The sequence below is a fragment of the Dermacentor variabilis genome, chromosome 2 (assembly GCF_050947875.1).
Source record: "Dermacentor variabilis isolate Ectoservices chromosome 2, ASM5094787v1, whole genome shotgun sequence".
Taxonomy (NCBI): Eukaryota; Metazoa; Arthropoda; class Arachnida; order Ixodida; family Ixodidae; genus Dermacentor; species Dermacentor variabilis.
In genome coordinates this window covers 118,991,148-119,018,758 of record NC_134569.1, presented here as the reverse complement: position 1 = coordinate 119,018,758, position 27,611 = coordinate 118,991,148, and the positions used below count along the sequence as shown (strand labels likewise).

The window sequence follows — 27,611 nt, the reverse complement described above, 5'->3', positions numbered from 1 at the left end:
TGCGAGACTCAAACACATGGCGCCTCGCGAAGGGGCAACTTACCCGCCAATGTTTGTGCATGCGGTGTGCGTGTGTGCTCCCTTTTCATGCACACGCTTCCTTTCTCCTCTTTCCTTTCGATCTTTATGTCTCCCCTCAACATTCTACTACAGTGCAGGGTTGTCTTCCCTGCTAATCTCCGTGCCTTCCGCATCTAATATATATATATATATATATATATATATATATATATATATATATATATATATATATATATATATATATATATATATATATATATATATATATGCAAATGTACGTCACAGAAACATCATTGCGCTGACATCAATGCCTTTTTAAAATGTAGGAAAAACGCTGGCCACGACGGAGGTGCCACATGGAGAGCCGACTTTATCCACCATCTCGGAACTGCCGACTGGGGGTGAGTGTTGTGGAAAAAAAAAACTCTAATGAAGTTGTGAAGTCGCGGCGGATCGGTAAATTGCGTGAGAGAATGTATGTTTTGACTCGTTGGTATTTCATATAAACCCACCAGGGCACAAAAAAAGAAAAAGAATCGAGTCAAGTCGCTTTATTTGGCATTCATTACGTAGCACCAACATCATAACGAATGTGAAGACAAAAACAAAAGGCTGATAGGTAGCAGTTCGAGGAAATTCTTGCCCTATTCTTGGCATTGAAACGCACGCTTGCACATACGTTGCATAAATACATGTTGCTAGTTTGTGTACGTCACCGCTTTAGCGTAATTGATACAAGAAGAAACCCGCCGTGGTTGCTCAGTGGCTATGGTGTTAGGCTGCTGAGCACGAGGTCGCGGGATCGAATCCCAGCCACGGCGGCCGCATTTCGATGGGGGCGAAATGCGAAAACACCCGTGTACTTATATTTAGGTGCACGTTAAAGAACCCCAGGTGGTCGAAATTTCCGGAGTCCCCCACTACGGCGTGCCTCATAATCAGGAAGTGGTTTTGGCACGTAAAACCCCATGATTAATTTTTTTTTAATACAAGAAGAAGTCAGAATAATAACATACAAATACACACGGAGAGGTCGTCTTTATTTTTACCGGAAGTATTAAAAATCACCCGTCGCAGATCACATAGTTCTAGTCCTTGAGCTGAATTATTCAGACAGGAGGACATTAATTACTTGCACGAGAAATATAAACACATATTAATGACTATAATAGTCAATAATTAACTTTTTAATTAATCACTTTACGGCACATATTGCGATTTACGAATTGTAGCCGCGGCGTTTGCAAGGCCTGTCCACTTGGAATGAATTTCCAGAATGACAGAAATGTTCGACTTGGGTGATTAACATCGTATTCCACTCATTAGTCGACACTAAACACACACAGAACAGGAAAAAGTTGTTTCTTGCTCTAACACTGAAATCACACGAAAAAAAATAGCCAAGTGAGAACTATTGTATTCACGGAGCTCATTATGGGTTAAACGTGTCAGAACTGAAAGGAACCAAGTGTCCCACCATGCACAGTTGGAATAAACTTTGCAGCAAGAGATAACGTTCTGTCTGCACCAACTGACCTTGCGTGAAATGTCCTAAATGGCGATTGTTAATTGTTCTTTTGGAGTCTGCACCTGCACGGACGCTATGCTGAATGCGCAGTATTAGAAAAGGGCGAGAGTCGTGTTCGTAGTAACTCCTCGATAGTATGGATATACTCAAGCAATGCTTACATTTACTCTGATAGTTCGAATGTATGCGTATCGCAGAACCAACCACAGTTCCTGGTGCCACTGAGACATATACTCCCAGCACTGGTAAGTCATTTCAGGTGTTCACAGTTTCTTGTAAATTTTTTTCATTAAAAAGATGTATTTCAGATTGTTGTTCTTGTGTATCTGCTCCGTAGTGGAATGTAAGGCATTTCACAATTATATTGACCGGCTTTTAAGAACCTTTCCACTTCACTTTTTTTCTGTTACCTAACTAGAAGTCGAGGATTGCGATAACACTACACAGTGGTCGTAAATGGCACTTTTTACTAAAATATAGCACTTCTCGCTTGTAGTATTTCAAAAGAATTCGTTACTTGAGTTCAACACGATGTACAATTGAGTTTCGTTTCTGAACGGTTACAAAATGACTCCTGCATTAGTGGGTTATTATCTCACGTTCATTAAAGGTACACTAAATCGAAACAATAAATCAATTTAGACTAATGAAGCATTGTTTCAGAACCCTGCAGGCAGTCATTTAAAAAAAAATAGTTTGATTATTAGATGAGAAAATAAAGGTCCAAGTGTCAATATTTGAATTTCGCGCCGAAACCCCAGCGCCGGAATGTCAGCGTGACGTCAGGGATTCCAAAGTATGTTTTCGCATTTCGGCCGCGTTGGCTGAGTAAAGGTTCCCGAAACTTCCCTTGTTTAATATTTGTTTCCTTTAGAACACGCTGTAGTCAATTTGTACCGCTATATTTAATTAGTAGGCCCTAGAAGATGCCATAAAAATCCATGACGTCACAGCCACCAGGTGCGAAAACTTAAGTAGGCGTCGCCACCCGTATTTCGTTATTGCGCTTTTTCTGGCTCACCAAACGTCTTATCGTTGTAAGAGTGGTGTTTTTGGCGTTGTAGAAAGGTAATTTACTGATGCAGAAGAAATCATTTTTCAGCTTTAGTGTCCCTTTAAGTATCACGATCAAGTATATATTGGTTGACTCATGCAGATTTCCGTCCACAAAACACGTACTTCTTTTTATTTTTGTTTTGTTCAATCCCGAGGTAGTAGACACCAATTGGATTTGGCACAAAGCGTAGTCTTAACACAGACATACATTATTTAGGAAATCAACGAACCCTGCATTTCCTACAAGATGTGCGTTTCCACCCAATAATTAAATGCTTCCTTCCACCACGTCCTAAGACATCCCTTAATAATTTTGCGATTTTAAATCGCCGCAAATTTTTATCGACACCTTATAATCAGGGGTAATTCGCTTTTTTTTCGCGCTATTTATGGAAACAAAAGATAAAGGAGTATGCGGGTGGCCCATTTCTTTTGAAGCAAATCTGACTGTGGCCTTGTTTTACAGACGCGGCCACCGTTTTTCGTCCTATATATACTCCGACGTTCCCGAGCACTGGTGAGTCGCAGCATCACTTCAAATAACTATTTGGAGTAAAATTGCTTCATGATTGCTAGAATTATGGTAAAGCAAGTTGGATGTGCATTGTGTACCAAATATACCGAGATACCGTCAGGAACATTCTCGGCCCGTGGCAAAGCACCACCTGCGCGTTACGCACCACGAAAGCGCTGCTGATGTTCCCATGGCTCACAAGCCTCAACAAAACTTTGTAAATACCTCTATAGTGTACGTGTGCATGTGTGTTTGTGCTTTTGTCTGAACAATGTGCAAACAAAGACACAGTTTCAGCTCGCCGATGAAGGCAGGCTGAAACTACTTCCTCTTAACTTTCGCAATACAGTAGGCTTGCTTTTTAAGGTAGGACCCCCCCCCCCCCCCCCGCCCATTTCATCTCATCAAGAATGTTTGACTTTTTTCCTTCACATTAACCGTCAAAAGAGAGAGAAAGGATGCATAGAAAAGCAGGGAGGTTAAATAGAGGTAGGTACGGTTGGCTACCCTGCCCGCGGGGAAGGGCTAGGGGAATATCAAGAGAAATAGATAGATAGATAGATAGATAGATAGATAGATAGATAGATAGATAGATAGATAGATAGATAGATAGATAGATAGATAGATAGATAGATAGATAGACGAGCACAAACAAAGTAACCGCAGTAGCAGGCGTTAAAGTCTATCTTGAAGGCCCGTAGACCTCAGGAAGCTGAGTAGTGCGAATAAAGCATTTTGCTCGAAGTTTCTTTGAGAGCACTGGCCTAGAACGTTGTTTTGATTATAGTGGACGATTGTCCAGTTGGTCCAGCACTGCGCACATAAGTTGCCGCTAGGTACCATATTGCGGGCAGACAGATAATATGGGTGGGTGAGTCGTCACAACTGCATGTGGTGCGCTCGTGGGGCTGTTGGGAATTCGAATGAGGTAGGCGTAAATGTTAGTAAGTGCGACGCCAACCCAGAAACGATACAACATGGGGCGCTACAGCGTAAAGCTATTCCAATTATGCAATCATCCTTCCGCGCTTGGTCAAAAACTTTTTTGTACCACCCCGACTTCGCCTGTTTGTCACGCGACGTCACGAAAACCGCGATAGCTCCCCATCTGATATGACTTGCACACACTGATTATGCATGATCAGATCGAACAAAAGAAAAATAGTTATTTCTCATTCGCCCCCCTTTCGCCATTAGCCCTCTCCTATTTGTCAAAAGTTTTCGGGTTGCCCCGACTTCACCTGCCTGTCACGCAACGCCACAGAAGCGCGAAAACTCACCTCGTCAAAATGACGTGTGCACGTTAAAGGTGCATTAATATCCCGCACGAAACTCAATTTTCTTCTGAAGAGCCGCAGGCTGCTCCTTTCCGAAAGGAACAAAAGATGGATGCTGCCGATCGCTCAGGTACTGGCTACTCGCACCTGCCGGAGAACACGGTTTTATTTGCGTATAATAAACCTTTTTGCGTGGCCGTGTAACGTGTTCGAACACTTTCGGCACGTTTACGACTTCGCTCTGCAAACTCTTCCCTGCTGAGGATCCGTCTTTGCAGATTCTTAACCTTCCGTTCCACGCCGCCGCGAGTTTGAAACCAGCCACCCTAAGCTAAGTAAGGGAATGCGGGCCAATCGCAGACGCCAGCACCACCCTCTTCATTTTGTTATCTATTTTCAGTGCGCTGGTTCGGCCCCTTCGAAACCCTCTCCACTTGAGCGTGCTGGTCGCCTCCTGACAGTCAATTACAAATGAAAAACCACTGAATGTAGGCAATATTATTCGTTTTGAAAGCAAAGAGAAGTGACCTCCTATAAACTGAGAAAGTGTTTGATTGGGCTATTGAGGCAACGTTGCGTGTCACCGCCCGATGCTTGCGTCGGCGGTTACGCAAATTTGACGTCAGGAGATTGGAATAAAAACATATTGGAATAGTATTACGTTATAGGACCCATGGCCTGTTCGCGTCGCGGTAACTAAGGCGGTAAATATAGCTGTATATCCGGAGACAACGAACGTAAATTAGACAAGGTGCAGCTTACATTAACCTTCAAGACTGACAAGGTTACCTTTCTTCATTACTTAAGACCTATAATTACCTTACCCATAATCTGCCGGTAAGGCTACAAAAAAAAAAAAAAGCACTGGATTTCCCTTTTCTATTTCTTTTTTGCTATTCTACCCACCTTCTTCTTGGGCCTTTCGTCTCGTCTGTGCCATTCGCTGCAGAGTAGCTATTACAGGTAGAATACGTCGGCTAAACACTGTGCTATTCAATAAAGAGCTCTCTCTGTTTCACATAACTGCATTGTGACATGAGCGCGCTGTTCTCGAGTGCTTGCCCTTCAGCCTTCATCTTCATTTCTGCTTTTAAGCGAGACAGCGGATCTCGATCATCCCACCAGCCTCGTGCTGGCGAAAGTAGTGCAAAATTTCAACGATATTTCGTGCCCACTTAAGCATATATACATAGTTTGTTTAGTTCGTACATTCGTAATAGAAGAAGCGAGCCATTTCGCTCGCGCATCGACATTTCATTGCTCTCCGCGCAGAAATTTGTCCCAAGGGACGCTCGTACAGCGACTGCGCGTACCGCTGCAACCAGACGTGCAACTTATTCCTTCGAGCCCTGGTCGGCGACAGAAAATGTCTCGGAGACGACGAGTGCGTGCCCGGATGCCGGCCCACGTCGGGTTGCGAGGCGCCCCGCGTCTGGCTCGACTACGACACCTGCATCGAAGAGGAGGAGTGCAGCTGTTCCTTCGAGGAACAGGTGCTCGGGGTGGGTCGTCACTTCTGTTCACTTTGGCTGCGGTTGCCACCCACGGTATCCGTCGCCCCCCCCCCCCCCCCCCCCCTCCCCACTACCGTCCACGCCACGAAAATCTGGTTCTAGTCTACGTATGCTGCACGGGAGCGTCGCTTTATAATCAGGGTCGAAGCTTTGGATTAGTCGGATACCATCGGGGACAGGAGGTTCAGGCTAACAAAAAATGAATAGGAAGAAAGTAAGAAAAAACTAAAAGTGAGTAGATTTTTTTTTTCAGCCGACATCCAAACAGTATACATATACTGAATCAAATGATCCAGTGCGCATTCGGGTGTGCGGCTAATTCCGTTTAAACTCTAGATTGAAGGCTAAAGGAAGAAAAAAAGAAACGTTTTATCGAAGGCATTGTGTATGAAGATCATTTTAAACACTCATCTAGAACGCAGGAATTGTCGCTGTTGGCTCCTTCTGAATACGCTGCTTGTAAAAAGATTTACATAAGAATACTATGCGTCTCTTGGTGTTGTGTCTCATGGTTTTGTAAGGTGACCGGTATAGTCTTGTAAAAAAGATAAAATAATGTTTTGCACTGTTTGAGTTTTGGACTAGAAATCTGTCAAGGCCAGATTTGATTGTCTGAGTTCGGTGTCATGCGCAGCATAACGTATGGGAACACCCAAGAGTCAGGACCTCGTCGTGATGTATTTCTTATACGCTACAATGTTGTTGGTTGGGGCTATCTTAATTTGTGTGTCTGTTACTTGCAGTGTTTGATAGACCATACTAGTGTATCTTTAGCTGATGCAGTTGTGAAGCCGTGTTTGATTTCAGAACAGGACTGTACAATAACATGGAGATGAATAATTTTCTTACTGTGGTATGCGGTGATTATCTGAAAGTGCAGTGCCGTCACTGGCAGCCGCACTCCATTACGATGTTCTCAAAGAAAATCCATAAGTTTCTAGAATTTGTATGATGATAGAGCTAATACTTACACGATATATTGGGCGATAAGAAAAGCTACAGCAAGACCTATCTTGAAAGCTGATAAATACAATCAGGTGATACCAACATCGTCGAATCGTATATTACTAGTATAGACATAAAACTATATCGTGCATTTGTAACCGCGAAGTCCTGCTCCTTCCGTATCGCGTCGCCTGCGTACTGTAAAGCTTGGGCGCTATAACGTAAAACTATTCCAAACTATTGCAATTCTGCTATGAGCCCTCCACGATTGGTCAAAAACTTTTTTCGACCACGCCCACTTCACCTGTCTGTCACGCGATGTCACGAAAACCGCGATGCCTCCCCACCTGCTATGATGTGTACGCACTGATTATGCATGATTTGACAGAAAAAAAAACATTTAGTTCTGATTCGACCCTTTTTCGCCATTAGCTCTCGGCTATTGGTAAAAAGTTTTCGGGCTGCACTCACTTCACCTGCCTGTCACGCGACGGCACAAAACCGCACAAACTCACCGCGTCAAAGTGACGTGTACGCGTAAAGATGCATTAATATGCAGAACAAAACTGAATTTTCTTCGGAATAGCCGCAGGCTGCCCCGTTCTGAAATGAATAAAAGATGGCTGCCGCCGATCGCTGAGACGCTGGCTACTCGCACCTGCCGGAGAGTATGGGTGTATTTGCGTATAATAAATCTTCTTGCGGGACCGTATAACGTTTTCGAGCCCTTTCGGCACGTTTATCACCTCATTCTGCCAACCCTTCTTTGCTGAGGGTCAGTTTTAGCGTCATTCTTAAGCTTCCGTTGCATGCCGCCGTGGTTTTCGACCAGCCACCACAAGCTAAGTAAGGCAAAGCCGACCGATCACAGACGCCGGCGCCACCCTCTTCATCCTGTTATCGATTTTCAGTGCACTGGCTCTGCCCCAGTGAATCCCTCTCCACTTGAGCGTTCTCCTCGCCTCTTGTCAGCCAATTAGATACGACAAGCCGCTCAGTGTAGGCATTGTTATTCGTTTTTCAAGCAAACAAAAGTGACCTCTTATGAACGAGGAGAGCGTTTGATTGGTCTGTTCAGACAACCCTGCGGGTGACCGCCCGGTGCTTGCGTCGGTGGTTACGCAAATTTGACGTCAGGAGATTGGAGTAGAAACATATTGGAATAGTTTTACGTTATAGGGCCCCTTATTGATAACAAAATACAGGACACAGAAAATGTTGTTCGATACCTTCAGTTCTACGCAGACACCTGTTCAAAGAATGCATGCAATGTTTGCTTTAAATAGTGGCACGTTGTGAAACAAAATTAAAGCAAAAATCCTCCACTTCGAGCTCTAACACATGCACAATATTTACATCAACAGCGCAGTAACTGTTTAAGGTATGTCGAACGTAGCAATTATGGCGTTTCGCATTTCGATGGGGCCAAAATGCAAAAACGCCTGTTCCCCGTGCGTTGAGGGCAGGTGGTTAAGGATTCATGGTGGCCAAAATTTATGCGGAGTTCCCTACTACGGCGTGCCTCACAATCAAATGGTGGTTTTGGCTCGTAAAACCCCAGACTTCAATTCAGTCGAGAGGTGGGCGTGTGACCGAACTGGACGGTGTCCTTACGCATCTTCGGCAGGATGTTTCATGAGGATGTTTCAGTTTCATCGCTCGGAAAATTTTCTTCAAGTGCTTCTCAATAACGTAACTCGTTTATATATAAATATTTCTTTTTCTGCGAACAGGCCAACCAAGTGGTAGACCGTGACTGCGAGCGTTGCATCTGCCAAGACAACGGCGTCGTGTGTGTCACGCAACCGGACTGCAGACCAGCGCCGCCTGGCCGGCCCGTACTGTCCACAGTGTCCACACCGACCACAGGTTAGCATCTGGAAGCTGACGGCGCGCGTTTCACCGAGTGCGTGGCCACGTTAATTGCCATTTTTTGCGTCTGCCTCCGCCCCACTAGCGAAGCACTGTTAATTAGCAGAAACCTTAAAACACCCAAAAAGGAGATTAGCAAAACTGAAGCATCACATATACAAAGTTATGGTAACTTTGTAAAAGGCAACTCATTGAGCAGTTTAAAGCAGGCAACCTTTACACGCTACCTTGCAGCACACCTGAAGTATGTCGTGTGTTTACGGGAGTTGTGCAATACGTTTACACAAATAATAGCGGTATTTTGTGGAGTCGAGCAAATGGCATAGGCCTATCAATTTTATCCGTTTTATTTAGCAAGTACTGCTTGCGCAATAGCGATAGCAATTTTGGTACAGAGTTGCGCTTAAGCATAATTATTTATCTTTTCTCCCCAACATTTCTTTTTATTCCTGAAAGTTTGAGGGTGTAAATAAAAATGCCGCTTATTACACTGTCTGCAATGTATCTTTGTGATTTTCAGTGCAATTTTTTTCACTTCAAGTTGACTCACAGGCTACCTAAGGAAGGAATTCCTGCGTTTTATCTCTCTTTTAGTGGGTACGGTAGGGACGAAATGTTTCTGTTAACATAAAATAGCTTTGCTATATTACCACGGGTCAGAACATAAATTCTGGACTCGTCGATTTATGTTCCACAGCATTTCCGGTGGTCGTCGAGAACGTGACAGTGGACGGAGGAGGGATCTGCGTTCCCGGTTGGTCCAGGTGGTTCAACACTCGAAAGCCGGACGAATACGGCGACGTGGAGTCGGTCGACGCCATCAAGGAGACTGGCTTGCCGCTGTGCGACGAGCGCTTCCGCACCGAGGTCCAATGCGAACCGCTCGACAGGAACGTTGTGTTCGAGGAAACGCATCGCATCACGTGCGACATCCGAAACGGACTGGCGTGCAGGAATGGCCCTGCGTACTATGACACCCCGTGTCCCGACTACATGGTGCGCTTCTACTGCGACTGCTTCAAGAAATGGGAGAGCACGCCTGTCACCGTAGGGAACCCGACAGTACCGACTAACCCGGCTACCCCGACCACTCCGACCATCCCGACTACTCCGACTACTTCGACAACTCCGACTGCCCATACTACCCAGACTAGCCCAACTGTTCGGACTACCATGACTACCCCGCCAGTCTCCACGATCCCTACAGCCCCACCGGCGGTGCCAGGTGGGCGCAGTTTGCAGAGATTAACGGCAGAAAGTGCCGTGTGCTTTCCATATAATTTAATCTGACAATTTACTGTTTACTGGCCTGTGACAACCTGCTGGTTGTAGCTTTTAGCCTATAGTCTATCCAGATATTTCTGGAAAATAAAAGTTGTTTTGACACAATATTGGTAAATTTAAGATATTAGCAATGGAACAAACCTTAAGTTCAAGCACCGCCGTCTCTGTCACATCCTCGGCGCTCGCAAATAGAAATATTTTCAACCCAACCATCACATAATCTTTCTACGCGGTGTCTTGCTCTTGCAATCCCACGGCGCCGTATACATGCATATATTTCCTATACCGATACGCAGTGCTAATGCTGGCAGTCTCCAAGACGCGAGCGAACCTACTATCTGTGTGACGTAAGACGCGTAAAGGTGCGTTCACACCAGCGAGGGAAACGCGTGCGGCATGTCGCTAGCGGTAGAACGCGCCAGCATTTCCATGGCCACACTTGCGGGCGCCTTTGCCGCTGCGGAAAGCAGGTGATTCGCTGTCAGATGGATTCACTGCGGCTGCGATGAGCGGTGTTTAGTGTATTTCCTTGCAGTCTTTGCCCATGTTTTAATGTATCGGCCGCCCCTCACAGGTCTCCCGAATCGGCGGCGAGAAGTCTGCCGCGAAAAATAGTTGCAACACCCATTCGCTCCGCGGGAGGAAAACGTTGCCGCTGACCTGCTTTAGCAGCGGCGCGCTTTCTGCCACCTGCGGCAGATCGCGAACGTTTTTCACGATAGTGGGGATGTATCTTAATAACGACGAACGGAAACTGTCAGCTGCATTCGAGTCACCATTTATTTTTCTTCTGCAGGCGAAGACTTCACCACACCAACTGACATAATCTACGACCAGACAACGATTAAATACAGCAAAGGTACCTAACAAACTTTACATAAATTTATGGCCAGAGTTGCTTTAATTTATTATTGCAATAAGCGCCGTGAAATGTGTGAACAGGGGGAAATGACGTGAAGTGTGTAAGATGCACGAAGACAAACGAAGGCGAGGCTTTACATGACACTGGTTTCTCGTACCGTTTCTCGCGACGTTCGCGCGTATAGGTATGGTTGATCGGGCAAAAATGTGTCCGCTGTTTGTCCGGTCAATTTTTTTTAAAGGTGTTGCGTGTAGTTAGTCCACAGCCCACTACTGGGTCAGCGAAATGAATATGAGAGCAAGACAGGCTTGCATGCCTAAATTCGCGAACGCAACGCCTTACCTCACGAGGAAACCGTTACGGAGTCGCAGAAAATCGGAAGTCCAGGACTGGTGGTGCGGGTATTGAGGCTTAGTAACATGATCTTGTGCGTGCCGAGAGGTGAAATCGAAATACAGTGTATATACTTATGCCCATGCGCAATCACTGTGGTACCTAATCCGTGCCAGACAATATATATGCTAATGTCTACTCTCAAAAGCAGTGTTGCGATCCCTGAAGGCAAACGGACCGAACGACCGTCTGTGACACAGCATTGAGAGTCCAATTACAGCGGCAACTTCAGTGCACATGAACTCTTGGCACCGTCTCCTTCTAATATCCCCCCCCTCTTTTTTTCTCTCTCTCTTCATCATGTGCGAAGTAGCCAACCGGACTCAGTCCTGGTTAGCCTGCCTACATTTTCTCATTTATGATTTTCTGTCTGCATTTACCTACATAGCCAGGTATCGACAGCGTGTATTATTTACCAAGAGCTCAACGAGTGGTCAAGTGTTATTGTGATCTTTTCCTTCTTCTTTTGCTCAGACAAGTGCACCAGGTTCGTGTACCTGGTAAACGGCCCTTTCCCGCTGCCGGACAGTAGCTACAAGGCTTCGAGCAGCGCCAGTCCGAAATCGTCGCCCAGCCACTCGCGGCTCGGGTCCACCACCTCGTCTACGTCCCGTACGTGCATCGTTTTGTTGCCAGTGATGTTCAGATTAATGTCATCCGCGGTGTCCGCTAACCTATATCTGCGTGCTCGCGGCTAGATTTTGCCATGCCAAAACACTCCGTCAAATCGAAAACCTGACGATATGTGCCAAGCAATGTCCAGTGCCACAGTGCTATACTGCAGTTTCTAGAATATTTCGTTAATTACCTATTTGTAAGTTGGTGAGCAGCTGAGTTATCGCGGTCAAAAAAAGTTTAATGGTGCAACTTGACGTCCTGACTTCACGACAGTCTCGTTGTAACGACAAGGCTGTTTCTACGGTGCAAATATTGTCTTCAAGCCCAAGACGCGAGGCTTAAGGAAGGAAATTTTTTAAGGTAAGCTCGACCAATTTGCAATCGTTGTGTCGTGACCCACGTAAGTCATTAACCCTAAACTCAATAAATGTGCTTCGTAACTGGATTATGCAAATCTGCCGAAAGCGGATGTAACACTCGATTTGGTTCCTTTTCAGTCGGTGCGTGGATGCCGCGTCGCCAGGGGATCGGCGAGTTCGTCGAGGTGGACCTCGGCAGACAGCGAGGCGTGTTCGGCATTGCCTTACAAGGGCGCGAGCGCGCTGGCGAGTGGGTTTCTCGATACCGGGTTCTGGTCAGTGCAGGCGGCACGAAGTACGCGTACGTGCAGAACTCCCGGGGCGAAATACAGGTATGCGTGTGCTTTCTCTGGTTCAGTATTCTTTTTCTTCTTCCGCAGATGCACGCATAGTGCACTGCATTTCGTCGCCTCCAGCTTGATTACAAATAAGAATTTGGTGACTGACGAATTGCGTTTGCTGTGAGGTTGTACTGCACAGTTACTTAGAGTGCATGTTGGCGAATATTGCCGTGGAATCTGCCATAGTGGCAAAAAATGAAAGCATAAGAACTTACATTCTTAAGATGCTCTTTTATGCAGTAGCGTTTCCTCAAATTTAGCTGGCGTTCGAGCACCCTTCTACTCACAGTAGATGTGATCGACTTTATAACCAGATGATTGCCGCGGCGACAGCCAGTCCGAGACAGCGCCTTCGTAAGAATAAATTCAGGAATGTTGGCCGAGGTAATATACACTACAAAAGAGCCAACAAAAATTCAACTCACAAGAACAAATACCCCGTATTTGATCTGGCTATAATTCTATAGTGTGGGTGTGACGTGGCTTTATTTCTTTTTCTACATTCGAGTAAAGAGAAACGTAGTGAACCTCAGTACTCGTTGCCCCGGTGGGCTTGCATTTCCTCATTTTCGATGCAGAGATTCATTCGATTAGAGCCGCTTCGTTAGCGATGCTGCGTACGTAACGTTACAATATAATGACTTATAACCAAGGGCCTCCTTGCTCGCATCACATCTCAGTGTTTTCAATTAGTAAGTTCTTTTTTTAATTAATGAATTCTTTTTTATTTAATTATGAGATAATTTGGGGAGGAGGCGAAGTACCGTCTTCCGTAACGACCGGTGTGCCCTTGCGTGAGCATAAGCAATCGAAGCTACCGCATGCGGTGCCGCTAACCAGGAATTTTCAGCACGCCAAAGAAAGCGTTGTGCCCTTTAAGTATATAACACCGTGTGGACTATGTAACACGTAGCGTGATCACGGAATGAAACATGACGGAGAAACTTTTAAGTAGAACGTACCATATATGGAATCACTGGGGATTATTATGTCATGTTGCTACAAATTTGGTACACATTCACAAAAAGGTCTTACGCCAGAATTATTCCGAAGAGAAAATTCCAGCTAATCCGGACGCTGGAGAAGGGAAGAGAAGGCGGGCCCGCCAGTGGCAAGGATCACTTACGAGCGAAAATCTTTGTGAATTCGGTCCTTACAGTCACTAAACGTGATGCGGCCTCTGATCTAAGCGTATGCGGGCCCAGATTACGCCCACGTCACACTAACTGCGCACGGTGGAAACGAAATTATGATAATTAATTAGCCCTAAAATGACGCGTTTTATTCCCTGAACACTGTATAGTTACAGTGGCTCACGCCTCATAGCCTGCTCTGCACAGTATAGTTGTGTGAGTCTGTTGTGCGCTGTTCCTTCCCCGTGGGGACAAGGATTTCGTGGGCAACCACGAGCCGAGCGGAGTGTCGAGGCAGCTGTTTGACCGGCCAGTGAGAGCGCGCTTCGTCCGGATCGAGCCGACCGAGTGGAACCAAGTGATCGCCCTCCGCTTCGACGTTCTCGGCTGCGCCGAAGGTGAGCGGGCTCAGCGCGAAGTCATCTTGAAAGATGCGCGTCTTCTAATTTCCCTATTAGTGCGGTCCCGTAATCCTTACCCGTACATGCCCGAATTATTGCTTCAATCGCATAATATTGAGCGTATAATAAGGAAAGAGGATTGTATTCGCGCGGCGGCGAATGCAATCCGAATCAAACGCCAAGGCCGCTCGCCTTGGCGTTTGTGCAACAACCATTCCACCATATTAAAGAAAAAACATTAAAACGCTTTCGAATATTGTACATTTATTCCTCAGACAAATACCTAAGAAGCCTCATGTTTAGAGTTGAGGTACTTAACTCTCATCTCGCATATCTGATATCATTACCTACCGTGTTTTATTGAGACGTGATGCCAGAGCGTTGATATGTTTAGAAGGCGTGCGTGGTGTTTTTGTACAACAGTCAAACGAAGAAAGGAACGGAATGTCGAGGAATCATATGTTAATAGTATTGACGATAGTATAGGATCAATATATTTCGCAAGTACTTTTTTGGAGAAGAAGCGGAAAAGGAGGGATGCTGGAAATATCGCCTGCGGTTCAGACGCAGTTTTCCCTGTTTTCAAAGCAACGTGCTTGAAAATTCTTTTATTTGTTAGTAGGGATAGCAGACGTCGCAAACACAAGGCTGCGCGAGCTGGATGCTTTCCCGAGCTACAGTACTGCTGCAAGGACTCCTGCGTGTTGTGAATTTGTAAACAATTCTATAACTTGTCCTACGACATAGATGTGGCAGTATATCTCATATGTACATGTAGAGCTGTCTTCAAAAAATCACCAGCAGCTCTTTATGGTAAGGATCGTACAAGGTGTATTTTGTAGCTCTGATATGTTTTCTTTCACATCGCTTGTGACAGCTCTGTCTCGCCCTTTCAGGTGGATTTCTGAAAAGGCAGAAATTACATGCATGAGGAATCGAAAGTATATTTAGCGCCAGCAAACAAGGACGGAAGGGAGACGACACCATAATGCGCTAACTTCAACAATTCAACAATTGTTGAAGTTAACGCATTGTGGTGTCGTCTCCCTTCCGTCCTTGTTTGCTGGCGCTAAATATGCTTTCAGTTTACCAACACGCCCAACAAATGGCATGAGGAATCGCAAATCGGGTTCGATATTTTCTTGCTATCCTAAGGTCACATGCCGTCGAAAAAAAAATTACGGAACGAAGAATTATGGCATTTTGTCAATGAAAGTCCGGTGCGTGAATAGCCTTTAGAGCACGGCTGTGCTTCCTGGGTACTGCCAATTGTCATTTGGGCTTTTCCACCGCCCGTGGCGGCGCAGCTGTGAGTGCTGCGTCGCCACGGGCCTACTTTCTATTTCTATCCTACTTTCCTACTGTCGCCTCCTTTCTGCTCCTATTTTCCCTGCCCCCTACAGTCCAATCATCGGTTAGTAATTCTGGTTAAGCTCCTCGCCCCCTCTCGCTCAATACATTCCTCTCGTCAATCGCATCAGCTCACGTTCCAAGTGAGCCACCTACATTTCTGAGATTGCTTGATGTTGCAACCACGGCTGCACATTTCATGCACTGTTGAACATGACGACGACGACGACGACGACGATGATGATGATATTGATTATTTATTTGCGTCCCTCTTGAAACGGGGCGGCGAGAAATAATCACGTAGCCTGCTTGAGTTAATCAGGTATGCCATATACATGCGTTTCATTCAAGCATTTTCCGCGCACCTTCTTAATCACTTTTCTCTTCCTCAAAAATTCTGTGCCTACATTGTACCGCACTATGTCCCTAACGGATCCGGTCGTATCAATATGTTCCCTGCTTTCCTCCCCTTTAAATCCAAGCTCTTCTAGAAGGTGTATACGTTACCAACGAGTGTTACTGCGCGAATCCGTTGGCCTTCCATTAGGACGTGCTGAGTGGTCTCCGGATTTTTGCTGCAGCATGCACATGCCTCATTTAGTTGGGAATATTTGCTCTGGTATGTTTTTCTCCAGGGGAACCGGCTCGAGCCTCAAATAGCGAGGCACTGGCCTTTGTATTATCGCACAGACTTCTTCTTGGGATTTCTTACTCCCCGTTGTTGCAAATCTCCAGGGTCGTATTTGTTTCCATTCTTTGCGTCCAATTCGCCTTCTCTGTTTCTCTCATTTCCGTTTCGGTGACTCCTGGTTGTATATTTATTCATTATCTTTCGATGAAGATGACAATTTATTGCCAACATAGGAAACGTAACAGCGCCCCCTACACGCCGCGGCCCATAAGAAACGATGCGTCGCCTACAGTCAATCGTAAAGTTTGCTGCGAGTTGTGTGAAATAAGCAAATGCATACAAAAATAAAATATAGGCGCATTATCGACCATCACATTATTGTCACGTGGTGCTCAAAGATAAGCTGTACAATAAAATCATTGCTAAGAAATGCGGCCTATAATGCTAATATTCCCGGTGGTACTAGCTTGTTTTCTGCTCTACAGTTGCCTGCCTTTGATGCATTATTTTTTCAAAGTGTTATTTGCCGCCATCTCTGGAATAGTGATTTTCCGTTTCCTTTTGTGCCCACAAGGCCACTTAGGCGGCAGCCCATGTTTTGTACACCCCGATGTTACACGCGATTTGGACGTTTCGCGCGAAATAATCATGTTCCCGATACATTTAATTCCATGGCCAAGGAAATTTTTCCATTTCATCGAAACGTGCTCTCAAATTGTATTTAAGGGAAAACTCGTGTGTGTTCAGTATTTCATCTTGTAGCATTGGACCCCAATTTACTGCCTTCACTTTTCTTCGTTTTATTTTCCTTTTTTCTTTCTTTTTCTTTTTTGCCTCCCTTCTGCAGTTTATTGTGCCCCTGAAACTGACTGCCCGGTTACAGCCTGACAAGCCTCATTGGCTTATGCTAACCCGTTTTGTATCTGGTGCTTTTACGAGAAATAAAGCATTTATTATTATTATTATTATTATTATTATTATTATTATTATTATTATTATTATTATTATTATTATTATTATTATTATTATTATTATTATTATTATTATCAGAGTTCTTTATTCCTTTATTTTTTTCTCGCTCTTTTAGAAAGAGCGGATCACATCCCACCGGCAACACAGCCGTTCGTGCCCACTACGAGTGTTCCAGGTGAGAGCCTTGAATTCCCGATGCACCGTTTCCTTTCTTTACTTTGTTTTTGTGTGCGCGGTCATGTGCACGTGTGTATTTGTATGTTTTGCATGGTGTGTGTGTGTGCGCGACGTCTGACCGGACTAGATGTGAATGCGCTGCTTCCCGTTCTCCTCTTTGTTTGGCTCGGCGCAGAGACGGGAACAGTGATCGTTCGGATGTGTCCCGAGATACCGGAAAACCTGCGATACTTCTGTCCCATGTGCTCGGACGGGCGCCTCTGCGACGGCGCGAACTGCGTCCCCTCGACTCACTGCTCGTGCTTCCAAGATGGACAACTGTTTCAAGTGAGTCCCGGGAAAGCGTAACTTATGAGAGCTTTGTTGCGAAGAGGGAGAAAAAGGAAGTGGGGGGAGGGGGGGGGCGTGGATTGTAGTGTGAAAGAAAAGCAGCCTAAAGGAGAAAGCACCTTCGGTTTCCTAGCGCATCCTACGTGCAAACATTGCAGAATAGAAGTAGCGGGGTGTCACCACGCGCACCATTTGATGCCTACATTCGAATTCAAAAATTGTGAGATAGAAAAAAATTCTTCTTTGTTTTCCCATGAAGGAATGACAAGTTGCAACGATTTACCAGCTCATATTACCTATATATATATACACATTGCAAAATGTACAGGGAATGTTTCATAAAGTTTCTATTTTATTCAGCCAAATGTTGATTGTTCCCACGTACTTTCTTTCCTATCTATATACGTTTGCTATCTTTCGGTTCAAGTGATTGTTATTACACATTCACTCCTGTTTATGCATTATCATGTCTTAAACATCGAACCCACTCCTGCATGAGTTATGTTCAGTATGGTCAGTGGTACCTTGAAAATAAATAAATAAATAAATAAATAAATAAATAAATAAATAAATAAATAAATAAATAAATAAATAAATGTGCCTTAATCACATACGTACGCAAATTGTGCTAGTGGCCATTGCTTGCCGCCAAAGGTAAGTGTCTGGTAGTAGGCCTACAAAGTAGGTCTACTCCTCACTTGGTCGGGCCAGGAAACGGGAAGACCAAATTGCGAAGCGTTTGGGGTTGACCACAAGCTCAGTTTCTTGTTGTTGTGGTTGTTGTGGTTGTTGTTGTTCAACTGCTCTAGACATTATAATGTACCAAATATATCACGTTGGTGCTGCATTAAAAAAAAAAAGCGCCGCAAGGTGCTGTCAAAATGCGGCATGAGGGCAAACTGCACGCGTGCTCATGCGGCGTGTTAGCACGACCTTCTAGCCAAGCAATATTGGCCTGTGCGAAAAGTGTTACAATCCATCTAGATAATTTTTTGCGTGCTCGTGTGAATTATAATTTTAAAAAATGTTGCCTTCTCTTATACGAACCTCAGCTTAACACAGCATTAGACATTTATTCAGGAGAAAATATTCGCACCACTTTCATAATAATGTCGGGACACATTATTATTATTTTGAAGACCCAGCAGCAAATGGGAAGCGCCGTCATTATTGCGACAACACATTTTGCTGCCCGAATAAAATGAAGGGAAAAAGAAAAATGTCAGAGGACATGCAACGCATGAACCTTGACTGTTCTGAGGTTAGGGAAAAGTCGGCCCACCACTGTCCGGAACCTTTTAACTAGCGATAACTGGTTGTCACTGGTAGTTGCCTTCGATATAATCTAGATCGCTAATGCAATTTGCTGGCGTGAACTCTCACGAACTTTGCGCGAGTGCGAACACCACTGTGAAATTGCGTCTGGTCTTGCCGCGCCAAGTACGTTTAAATGTCACCTACATACACATCTGTTACGTCTCAGATTTAGGCATTTAGGTATATATATTGCATTACGTGATTATCAGGGAATGGAAGCATTCGCAAATACCGCTATAGCTACTTCTTGTTACAAAAACGAAATGCACCAAAATAGCAGATAGGCATACAGTTGGTGCTGCGAACAGAGCTGTCACGTGCAGTTGTTCACGTACATGCATCTACAAAGTTAAAATAACATAAGTGCTTGAGTGGCCACGGTCAACAGTGCCACAGGAAACAATGTGGCAAAGCAAGAAGAGGTCACATCACAGTGGTGGGTAAAAAACAGCGAAGATGAACACGATCCTGAGCAATAGAGCGCAAATAAACTCTGGGACAGTTAATTATCACAGATACAGCTGACATGACATGAAGTGGACACATGTAGGTATTATCGCGTTCGTGTTGCTCACACTTCGATCGACGTTTCTTCTATTCCAGGTAAACAGAGCAATTATGACGTCGAAATGCGAGGTTTGCATGTGCACTCTGAACGGCATCTCCAAGTGCAGGAAGAGTCAGTGCAGCTGTCCAAAAGTAAGATATTAGGTTTCTTTCTTTTTAATTCTGTGATTGTCTTTGGCGAATATATTATGGAACTATTTGATTACAGTCAGTGACAATAGACGAGGGATGCTACTATAGACCCTTTTCATGCTTACAAACAGAGTTCCCAAGAGACTTCTGGTTAAACTCTACGGAGCAACGCAAGTTACAATAGCCTAAAAATTTATAGGACTCTCCAGCTGGCACCAGTTTTGCTGCAGAGTAGGAGTGTTTGACAAGTGAATTGTAGTGTTAAGTGCAACAAAAAAAAAAAAAAACCTATACATGAGTTCGACACCCGGGGCACGTTTTTTATATCTGAGAACATCAAAAATATGTCCCTACCGTACACTATGCGACAAAATGCTCCTTCTTTCTTGGCTAACTGGACTGTCCAACATGGCTGACCGGAGGTTCTCTGGGATCGTGAACGCACTGCTGCCACATCGTGGATGCAAAGGGTCTGTGGATCGATTGCCCTATTCTCAATATGAGGTGGGCGGGCGGTAGCATGGTAGTCTCGCAGAGAACTCTATTTCGCATCAGTGAATGTTGTACACGAGGCGGGAGGCCGAGCAGAGAGTGGTGTGATTGGCGAAGTCTTGAGAAAGCCACGGGCTCCCGATAGTGGCGTGCAGCGGTATCATTTTTGTGGGTTTATCTTTTGCTATTCTGTTGAGCATCTCTGCATTCTCAACACTCACTCGCATTTTCGCACTGTTGTCTGCGTTCAGCGTCAAAGGCGGATCCGAACTTTCCATGTGGGACTTTCGACTTCTATGAATGCTAATTGAGGTAATTGTGATGACGCCCTGCCTAATTTTATGAGAACGTGACACTCATATACTCGGCTCTTGTACGTCATGCGAAGCATTTAGAGATTAGACATTGATCCCTATATTTTTCTTTTTTCGTTTTTGCGTAGGAATGTCCGCTGAAGTAATGAAAAAGGGAGTACAACACAACACGTTCGAGAGATCTGGTTCAAACTTGAGATAGTATGTATTTGTTTTCTGCGTTAAGGAGGACCCGTTAAAGAGCACGCACATCACAAACAAAATATGCCTCACGAACGGCACAATCACGATAATTGACATCACACTGAGAATCACCAGAGGTGGAGTCAGGACGCCCCGGATGTCCATCTTGGATACGCGGTTCATAAAACCTTCGTGTCATCTTCTAGGGCCTGGCGTACGAAAAAGAAAAAGAAAAAGAGAAAAAGGAGCCCACGCTCGGCTGTCGTTATTGTTAGCCTGCGTTGCCTGCCTATTCGCTTTTCCTTCGGGGTGTGACGTCCGGTGAATCAGAGAGAGAGAGAGAGAGAGAGAGATCTCGAAAAAGGGCGAGTTCAACTCTTGAACTCAGCAGTAGGCAGTTGGAAACGAACAAGAAACTTAGAATCATCGATTTGACAGCTAACTCCCTTTTACTGCGCCATCCGTCTCCGTCAAATTACAACTACACGCCTCTTATGAGGACCTTTTCCCCTGTAGAGCGCGCGTATACGCGTCATAGGCAATGGGAAAGAGATCGTTGCAAGCGCCGGTGACACGCGTGCTTCTCCCTCAGCTGAATGACAGTGAACGAACGTGTGAGCGTGCGTGTGTAAAAGAAGCGAGCAGCGTACACGCGGCTCGAAGCCGCGCCTTCCCTTGCCATCCTGTCCTCTATCTCGTCTCAACTTGGGCTTATCTCAAAGGGGAACGCTCGCCGCTGCTGTCAGCGTTATCTGCGCGCAGACGGCCGCGCCGCGCCGCTGTAGCCTGTTCGAGATTGCGAACGCAAACGTGCGTTGTTAGAAATGCCAATCTTTCCGCGTTGCTCCTGCCGTGTGCGGGGCGCATCGTGGAGTGCGCCGTCGTGTGTCTCGAGCTCTCTGAGCGGACGATAATGGAGGCGAAATTTTTCTTCCTGCTGTGGGCCTTCGGAGGAATCGTTCTGCCCTGCTTGTCGGCAAGTCCTGTAATGCTATTTCTTTGTATCATGATATCTTAGTATTTTGTTGCCTATATGCGATGTCACTGTCTCCGTTTCTAGCTGTCACTTACAGTCGCCGAAACGCGTCAACTAATGCCATCGGAACGCCTCAAACGGCAGTTCGCAGCACATTATGACCTACATCACGAGAGGTGCACAATAAATCACATCGGAACGCTTTAGTCGGCAATCTGCAGCGTTTATGAGGTACACGACGAAAGGTCCACATTAAAATGCATCAGAATGGTTTGAACGGCAGTCTGCAGAGGCTAGGATCATGAATGACGAAAACGAAGTGATTCTTTTATAGAACGCTTGTACTTTGTCTTTGCTTTTTCTCTTTGTTTTCCTGCATTTCTGGGAGCTGCCACTCCCTCCCTGTGGCAATAGATGAAGAGATCTTCGAGGACTTTCCTGATGCGCAGCCGTCAGATGGGATAGCGTCCAGGAAACGTGGAAGTGCGTCAAGTGATACAAACAGCGAGGCCACTGAGTTATGTTCGGACAGCTACGACTCGTCGGACGATGACTTCTAGGTCGTGATGAGTAGATCAGCAAAAAGAAGACTACTGCAGGCATCTTTGTCGCCAAGTGCTTCTACCGTGAAGAGTGCACCGCTGCGCTGGCCGCACACTGTGCTCTTTATGCCCGTGCACCCGGCGACCAATTTGCGGCTCCTCAACAGGCAGGTCTTCTCTTCGTTACTCGAGAGAATTGCACCAAATGAGATTAAAGACGTGCGAATGAACTCGTGGAAAGCTGTCCTGGCACCTGTGGTGCTACATCGCAGCGCCCTACAAGGCCTACGTAATATCACTGAGATCGACAATGTAAAGGTGCGATCAATGATCCCTACAGGCGGCGATGGTACTGCGGGAGTCATTTATGACGTCGAGATTGTCATCCCGAATGATGTCTTACCAATACTGATCAAGCCAACGACAGAAGGCACTTTCATTACGAGGATTTTCAGACTGGGAAACACATGATGTGGGAAGATTTTGTTTGAAGGAGGCAGCCTTCCTTCCCACGTCAAAGTAGGACATGTCCGCCATCCATTACGACCATTCGTACCGAAGCCACTCCAGTGTTTCAAGTGTTGCAAGATTGGCCACGTAAAGGGTGTCTGTGTGAACAACGTCGTGGGCCCGCGGTGCTCTGATTCCCATTCAGAAGAGGCCTGCAGCCTCTTCTAAAGTGTTCTAAAGTGCCCTAACTGCAGTAGTCCTCACAAGGCCTCAACAAAGGATTGCCTGCAGGTGCGAAAGCAATTCGCGATCCTAAAACGAATAGTTCAGGACAATTCAACGCATCGAGAAGCTGCTACCGCTCTTCGGCGACGTCGGCATCGACACCGAAAACGTTCACGAAATTTCGCAACTGCAGATAGGAACACGCCATCTTCCGTCAGAGGGATTGCCGCATCAACGCATAATGCCACCAAGACAGATACTAGGAAAGCCAACAAAGCGGAGAGGCTCGCCCGTCCTGAAGAATGGCCTGAGCTACCGAGGGCACAACCTCGGTAGCTGCTAAGTTACTTGCTAAGTTACCTCAAAACGCATCGACTTCGACTGCTTCGGCAACTGTTGAAGCGACGCTGGCTGATGATCTCTAGGTCATCAACACTCTGCGGTCGCTCATGAATGCCATTCGTGCTATACTTACCAACATGAAATCTTCGTCTGCGCAAAGCGCGCTACAGGTGCTGGACACTTCGAATCCAGTACTTGCCTCTCTTAGTTGAAGTCATGGCTCTCCAGAAGCCGTTGTTTCGTGACGAAGTCCGGAACGCGTCGATATTTCAGTGGAACGCCAGAGGACTTAAGTCACGCATGTCGGACTTTCGACAGTTTGTGTTCGTGAATAAGTTCCCTATCATCGCCATCTGCGCGCCCCTATCAGATAACATCGGCGTGTCCGGGTAAGAGTGTTTCATATCCGCCACCCACTGAGAATGCAGCAAGATTGTCGTATTCATACGACGTGATCTTACATATGTCCATCATCCAGTGCCACCTGACCAAGAAAACCAGTACGTATGTCTGACAGTGAAGACAGGCAAGCTCACTTTCACTGTAGTTGGAGCCTGCATATCGCCCTCAAGTCGGCTGGACTGCGAGCGGTCACGGTGAATCACGACAGCGACTCCGCAGCCTTTGGTGATGACTGGAGATTTTAATGCCCACTATCACCTCTGGGGAAGTTCTAAGATAAACTCGAGAGGCAGAAGATTAGTGTCATTCGCCTCCAAACAAGAACTGTGCTTGTTAAATGATAGAAGCCCCACCTTTCCGCGTGGAACTGCCTACTGTAGCTGCCTGGACCTCACCTTTGTTTCACGCTCCTTCACTAAAAAGGTCAGGTGGTTTTCGCATATCGAAACGCGGGGAAGTGACCACCTAACCACTTATCTTAGGATTGAAGGGTTGACGGGCTCCAAGTTAGCCGGCTACACGCAATGTATCGACTGGCCAACGTTCAAATCATTTGTCGAAGACGGCTGTCGCGATGACTTGTCCTCTAGCCCAGAGGACATCATAAAGGGTGCCCTAGAGGCTGCCACACATTAGTTTCGGAGAACGTATACACGCACCGAATACGACATTAAGCTGCAGAAGCTTCGTGAAATTCGTCGCCCTGAAGAGCGAAGATACAGGCGCACAGAGTCTGTACATGACTTGAGGGTGGCCAGAAGAACTCAAAGAATTCAGCGTCGCATGGACAAACTCGCATCACAAAGATGGATGTCATTCTGCGAAAGTTTGGGTCCACGAAAACCTTTGTCTCACATATGGAGAACTGTTCGTGGTCTCCTTGGAACCCCTCAGCAGCGTCACCCTTTTAAGTCTTTGGCTCTTCACCAACAATGCAGCAAGATTGACATCGCTTTAGATTTCTGCAGAAGAATTGCTGGCAAAAGTAGTTCCGCTGGAACATCGACGCTCCACCACTCACAGATTTCACGCGACCCCCGCATGAACAGTCCTTTCTCCATGGACGAACTCGAAGCTGCAATTGCCTTGTGCAAGCGCTTATCTTCACCAGGACCCGACGGTATAACCTCCGTGCCCTATGTAATCTTGGCGAAGACTCGAAAAGTGCTCCTGCTCTTGTCCAACAGCTCCTGGCAGACAGGTACGGTTCCCCAGGAATATAAGACCAGTCGCCTAATTCCGCTGCTCAAGCCTGGCAAGTCGCCTGTAGACATTGCATCATACCGACCAATTGCGCTTGCCAGTTGCATCGGAAAACTAATGGAGAGGATGGTTCTAGCACGGCTAGAATGGTACCTCGAACATTACCAGGCATATCCAGATGCCGTGGCGGTTTCAGGCGTGGCCGTTCTTCCACAGACAGCGTTATCGATTTGGTGACGTACGTCAAGCACAATAAGTCCGGCAAAAGGTTATCTGCTGCCCTGTTTCTGGATGTTAAAGGAGCGTGCGATAACGTAACGCACGAAGCGATTTTCAACGCATTAGAGGCATTAGTACTTGGCGGCAAGGTATATTTCTGGATAAGTAGCTATCTACATGAGAGATCCTTTTTCGTACTAACCGAGGATGGCCCGACCTCCAAGCATTACAGTTGAAGTTGAAGTTGAAGTTGAAGTTTATTCATATGAAAAAACATAGGTACATAAATGTAATATACAGACGAGGGTCCCAAAGTAATCATACTGAAAACGGGACCCTCGGTTAGTAACTACAACAGAATTGTAACATAGTTGGCAGCGTAACAGTGGATAGTATAATAATAAATTAGTTGCAAGAAAAGCAAATGATAGCGAAAAAAAAAAGAAGAAAGAAGAAAGAAAAAACCAAACAAACTATGCTCTAATCGATATAGTGTAACAGAAATAACAACGGGAGTGACAAAATTTATACAATTGTTAAAGGCAAAAAGCAAAAAAAAAAAGTACGAACAAAGAGAACGAAAAAATGTGGCGCAATGTGAACACTGCAAAAAAAGGAAAAAAAAAGAGTGGGTGATACTTATCAGCTAGCTGACTATGAAAACACAGATATTTATTAGGAAAAATTATCAGAGGTTAGCAAAAAATCTTTTAGCGAAGCTTTGAAACGTTGAAATGTAGGTAGTATTTTAAGCGAAGCAGGCAAACGATTCCAAAGTGTAATGGTAGCGAATGTAGATGTTTTTTTACCATAGTTAGTACGAACTGATGGTAACAGAAAATTATAATTAGAAGCGAACCTAGTAGGGTTTGTATTTCTAAGGGAGCTGCTTTGAATATATTGAAAGGTCAGCTGGGAATCAAGCAATTTATAAAACATTATTGCTAAATTGTAGTTGAATAATCTTTTTAAACATAAAATTTTGTACTGCTCAAGCAGGCCGATGGCATTAGAGCGCGGTGAACTGTGGGTGATGATACGTATTGCTCGATTTTGTATATGCTGAACTGAAGACAGATGACATAGATATGTATTACCCCAAACGATTAATCCGTAGTTAATGTGTGAATGAATGAATGCAAAGTAGAGTGCAAGCAAAGCAGAAGGAGAAAAATAGTGTCGTGCCTTGATAAGTGCACGGATACCAAAAGCGCACTTCAGCTTGACGTGATTGATGTGCAGGTGAAACTTCAGATGGCTGTCTAGGATAACCCCTAGAAATGAAACGGAGTCGCTAATGGGAATAGAATGATTGCCTAAGGTTAATGAAGGAGGAATAATTAGTGATTTTTGGTGCGAATGAAATACTAAAAATTTCGTTTTAGATGGATTAATGACTAGATCGTTGTCATTACACCAATTCATTAGGTGGTCAAGAGTTTTATTTAGTTTGATTTCTAGAGAAGAGACACACTTATCAGCTATAGATATAGTTGTATCGTCAGCATATAGAACATAATGACTTAAGTCAGTGACGTCTGGCATATCATTAATATAAAGAGAAAAAAGCAAAGGCCCCAGTATTGAGCCTTGTGGTACCCCTTGGTTAAGTTTTTTAGAACTGGAAAAAGTTTCACACGCATAAACAATAAATTCCCTATCAGACAAATAACTTTTTAAGAAGGCCAGGGCAGGGCCAGTTATTCCATATGCTTCCAGTTTACGAAATAAAATTATGTGATTAATAGTATCAAATGCCTTAGTAAGGTCTAAGAAAACTGAACCAATGAATTCATTATTGTCAAGACTATTCTTAATAAAATCAGTTAAGCAAAGTAGAGCTAAGTTGGTGGAGCTTCCAGACCGAAAACCGAACTGGCAGGATTTAATTATATGGAATTTATCCAAGTACTTGCTTAATCTCATCAAAAATAATTTTTCAATTATTTTACTTAGGGAAGAAAGAATCGAGATAGGACGGTAATTTGAAATTAATTCTTTACTACCTTTTTTAAAAACTGGGATAACCTTCGCACGCTTTAGCAATGGCGGAAATACACCAGATTTAAAGATCAGGTTAATTACTACACTCAAGGGTTCACATATGGCACCAGCGACTAGCTTTAGGTGGCGCACTGCAATACCATCTAATCCTGGACTTGTGTTACGAAGATTACGTATAATAGAAAGCACTTCATGCGGCGTGACAGGATGAAGGAAAAATGAATGGCGCATGCGTTCTATTTTAGGCTGAAAAGTTGTTAGTTTGTTTCCCTCGGGCAAGGCGAAATGATCAGAAAAAGGGTTTGCTATCTGAGAAGGCTGACAAAAAGTAAGATTGTCGCGTACAATTTTGGAGATAAACTTAGGCGATTCATTGTTGAAAAAGTCATTCAGCAACTGCCATTGTTTTTTAGGGTTGTTTTTATTCTGCAAGAATGCTGTTTCATAGTAAAGCCTTTTGGCTTCTCTGAGAGTCCTTTTAAGAAAGTTGCAGTATATTTTGTACCGATTTCTCAGAGAACAGTTAAATGGTTGTCTTTTAGTCTTCCTATACAAATTATCTTTTTTGCGCAAACTCTTCAGCAGACCATCAGACATCCAGGGATTATTGGGGCGTTTAAATCTATTTTTACAGCGCACAGTTCGAGAGCAAGTACTGATAGCTT

General features: G+C 45.0%; 1 protein-coding gene across 3 annotated transcripts in view; it reads left to right on the top strand.

Moving 5' to 3' along the window:
- LOC142572612 (hemocytin-like) overlaps positions 1 to 27,611 on the top strand; it is a 129,895-nt gene that overhangs the window by 58,504 nt on the left and 43,780 nt on the right. For all 3 annotated transcript variants that reach the window (XM_075681836.1, XM_075681837.1, XM_075681835.1), the window contains 13 exons: positions 348 to 422; positions 1,747 to 1,794; positions 3,072 to 3,122; positions 5,669 to 5,898; positions 8,589 to 8,724; positions 9,425 to 9,952; positions 10,808 to 10,870; positions 11,741 to 11,878; positions 12,382 to 12,575; positions 13,974 to 14,115; positions 17,187 to 17,246; positions 17,424 to 17,575; positions 19,499 to 19,594. In XM_075681836.1, the coding sequence (XP_075537951.1) occupies positions 348 to 422; positions 1,747 to 1,794; positions 3,072 to 3,122; positions 5,669 to 5,898; positions 8,589 to 8,724; positions 9,425 to 9,952; positions 10,808 to 10,870; positions 11,741 to 11,878; positions 12,382 to 12,575; positions 13,974 to 14,115; positions 17,187 to 17,246; positions 17,424 to 17,575; positions 19,499 to 19,594 (1,913 nt within the window). The remainder of the gene's footprint in view (positions 1 to 347; positions 423 to 1,746; positions 1,795 to 3,071; positions 3,123 to 5,668; positions 5,899 to 8,588; positions 8,725 to 9,424; positions 9,953 to 10,807; positions 10,871 to 11,740; positions 11,879 to 12,381; positions 12,576 to 13,973; positions 14,116 to 17,186; positions 17,247 to 17,423; positions 17,576 to 19,498; positions 19,595 to 27,611) is intronic.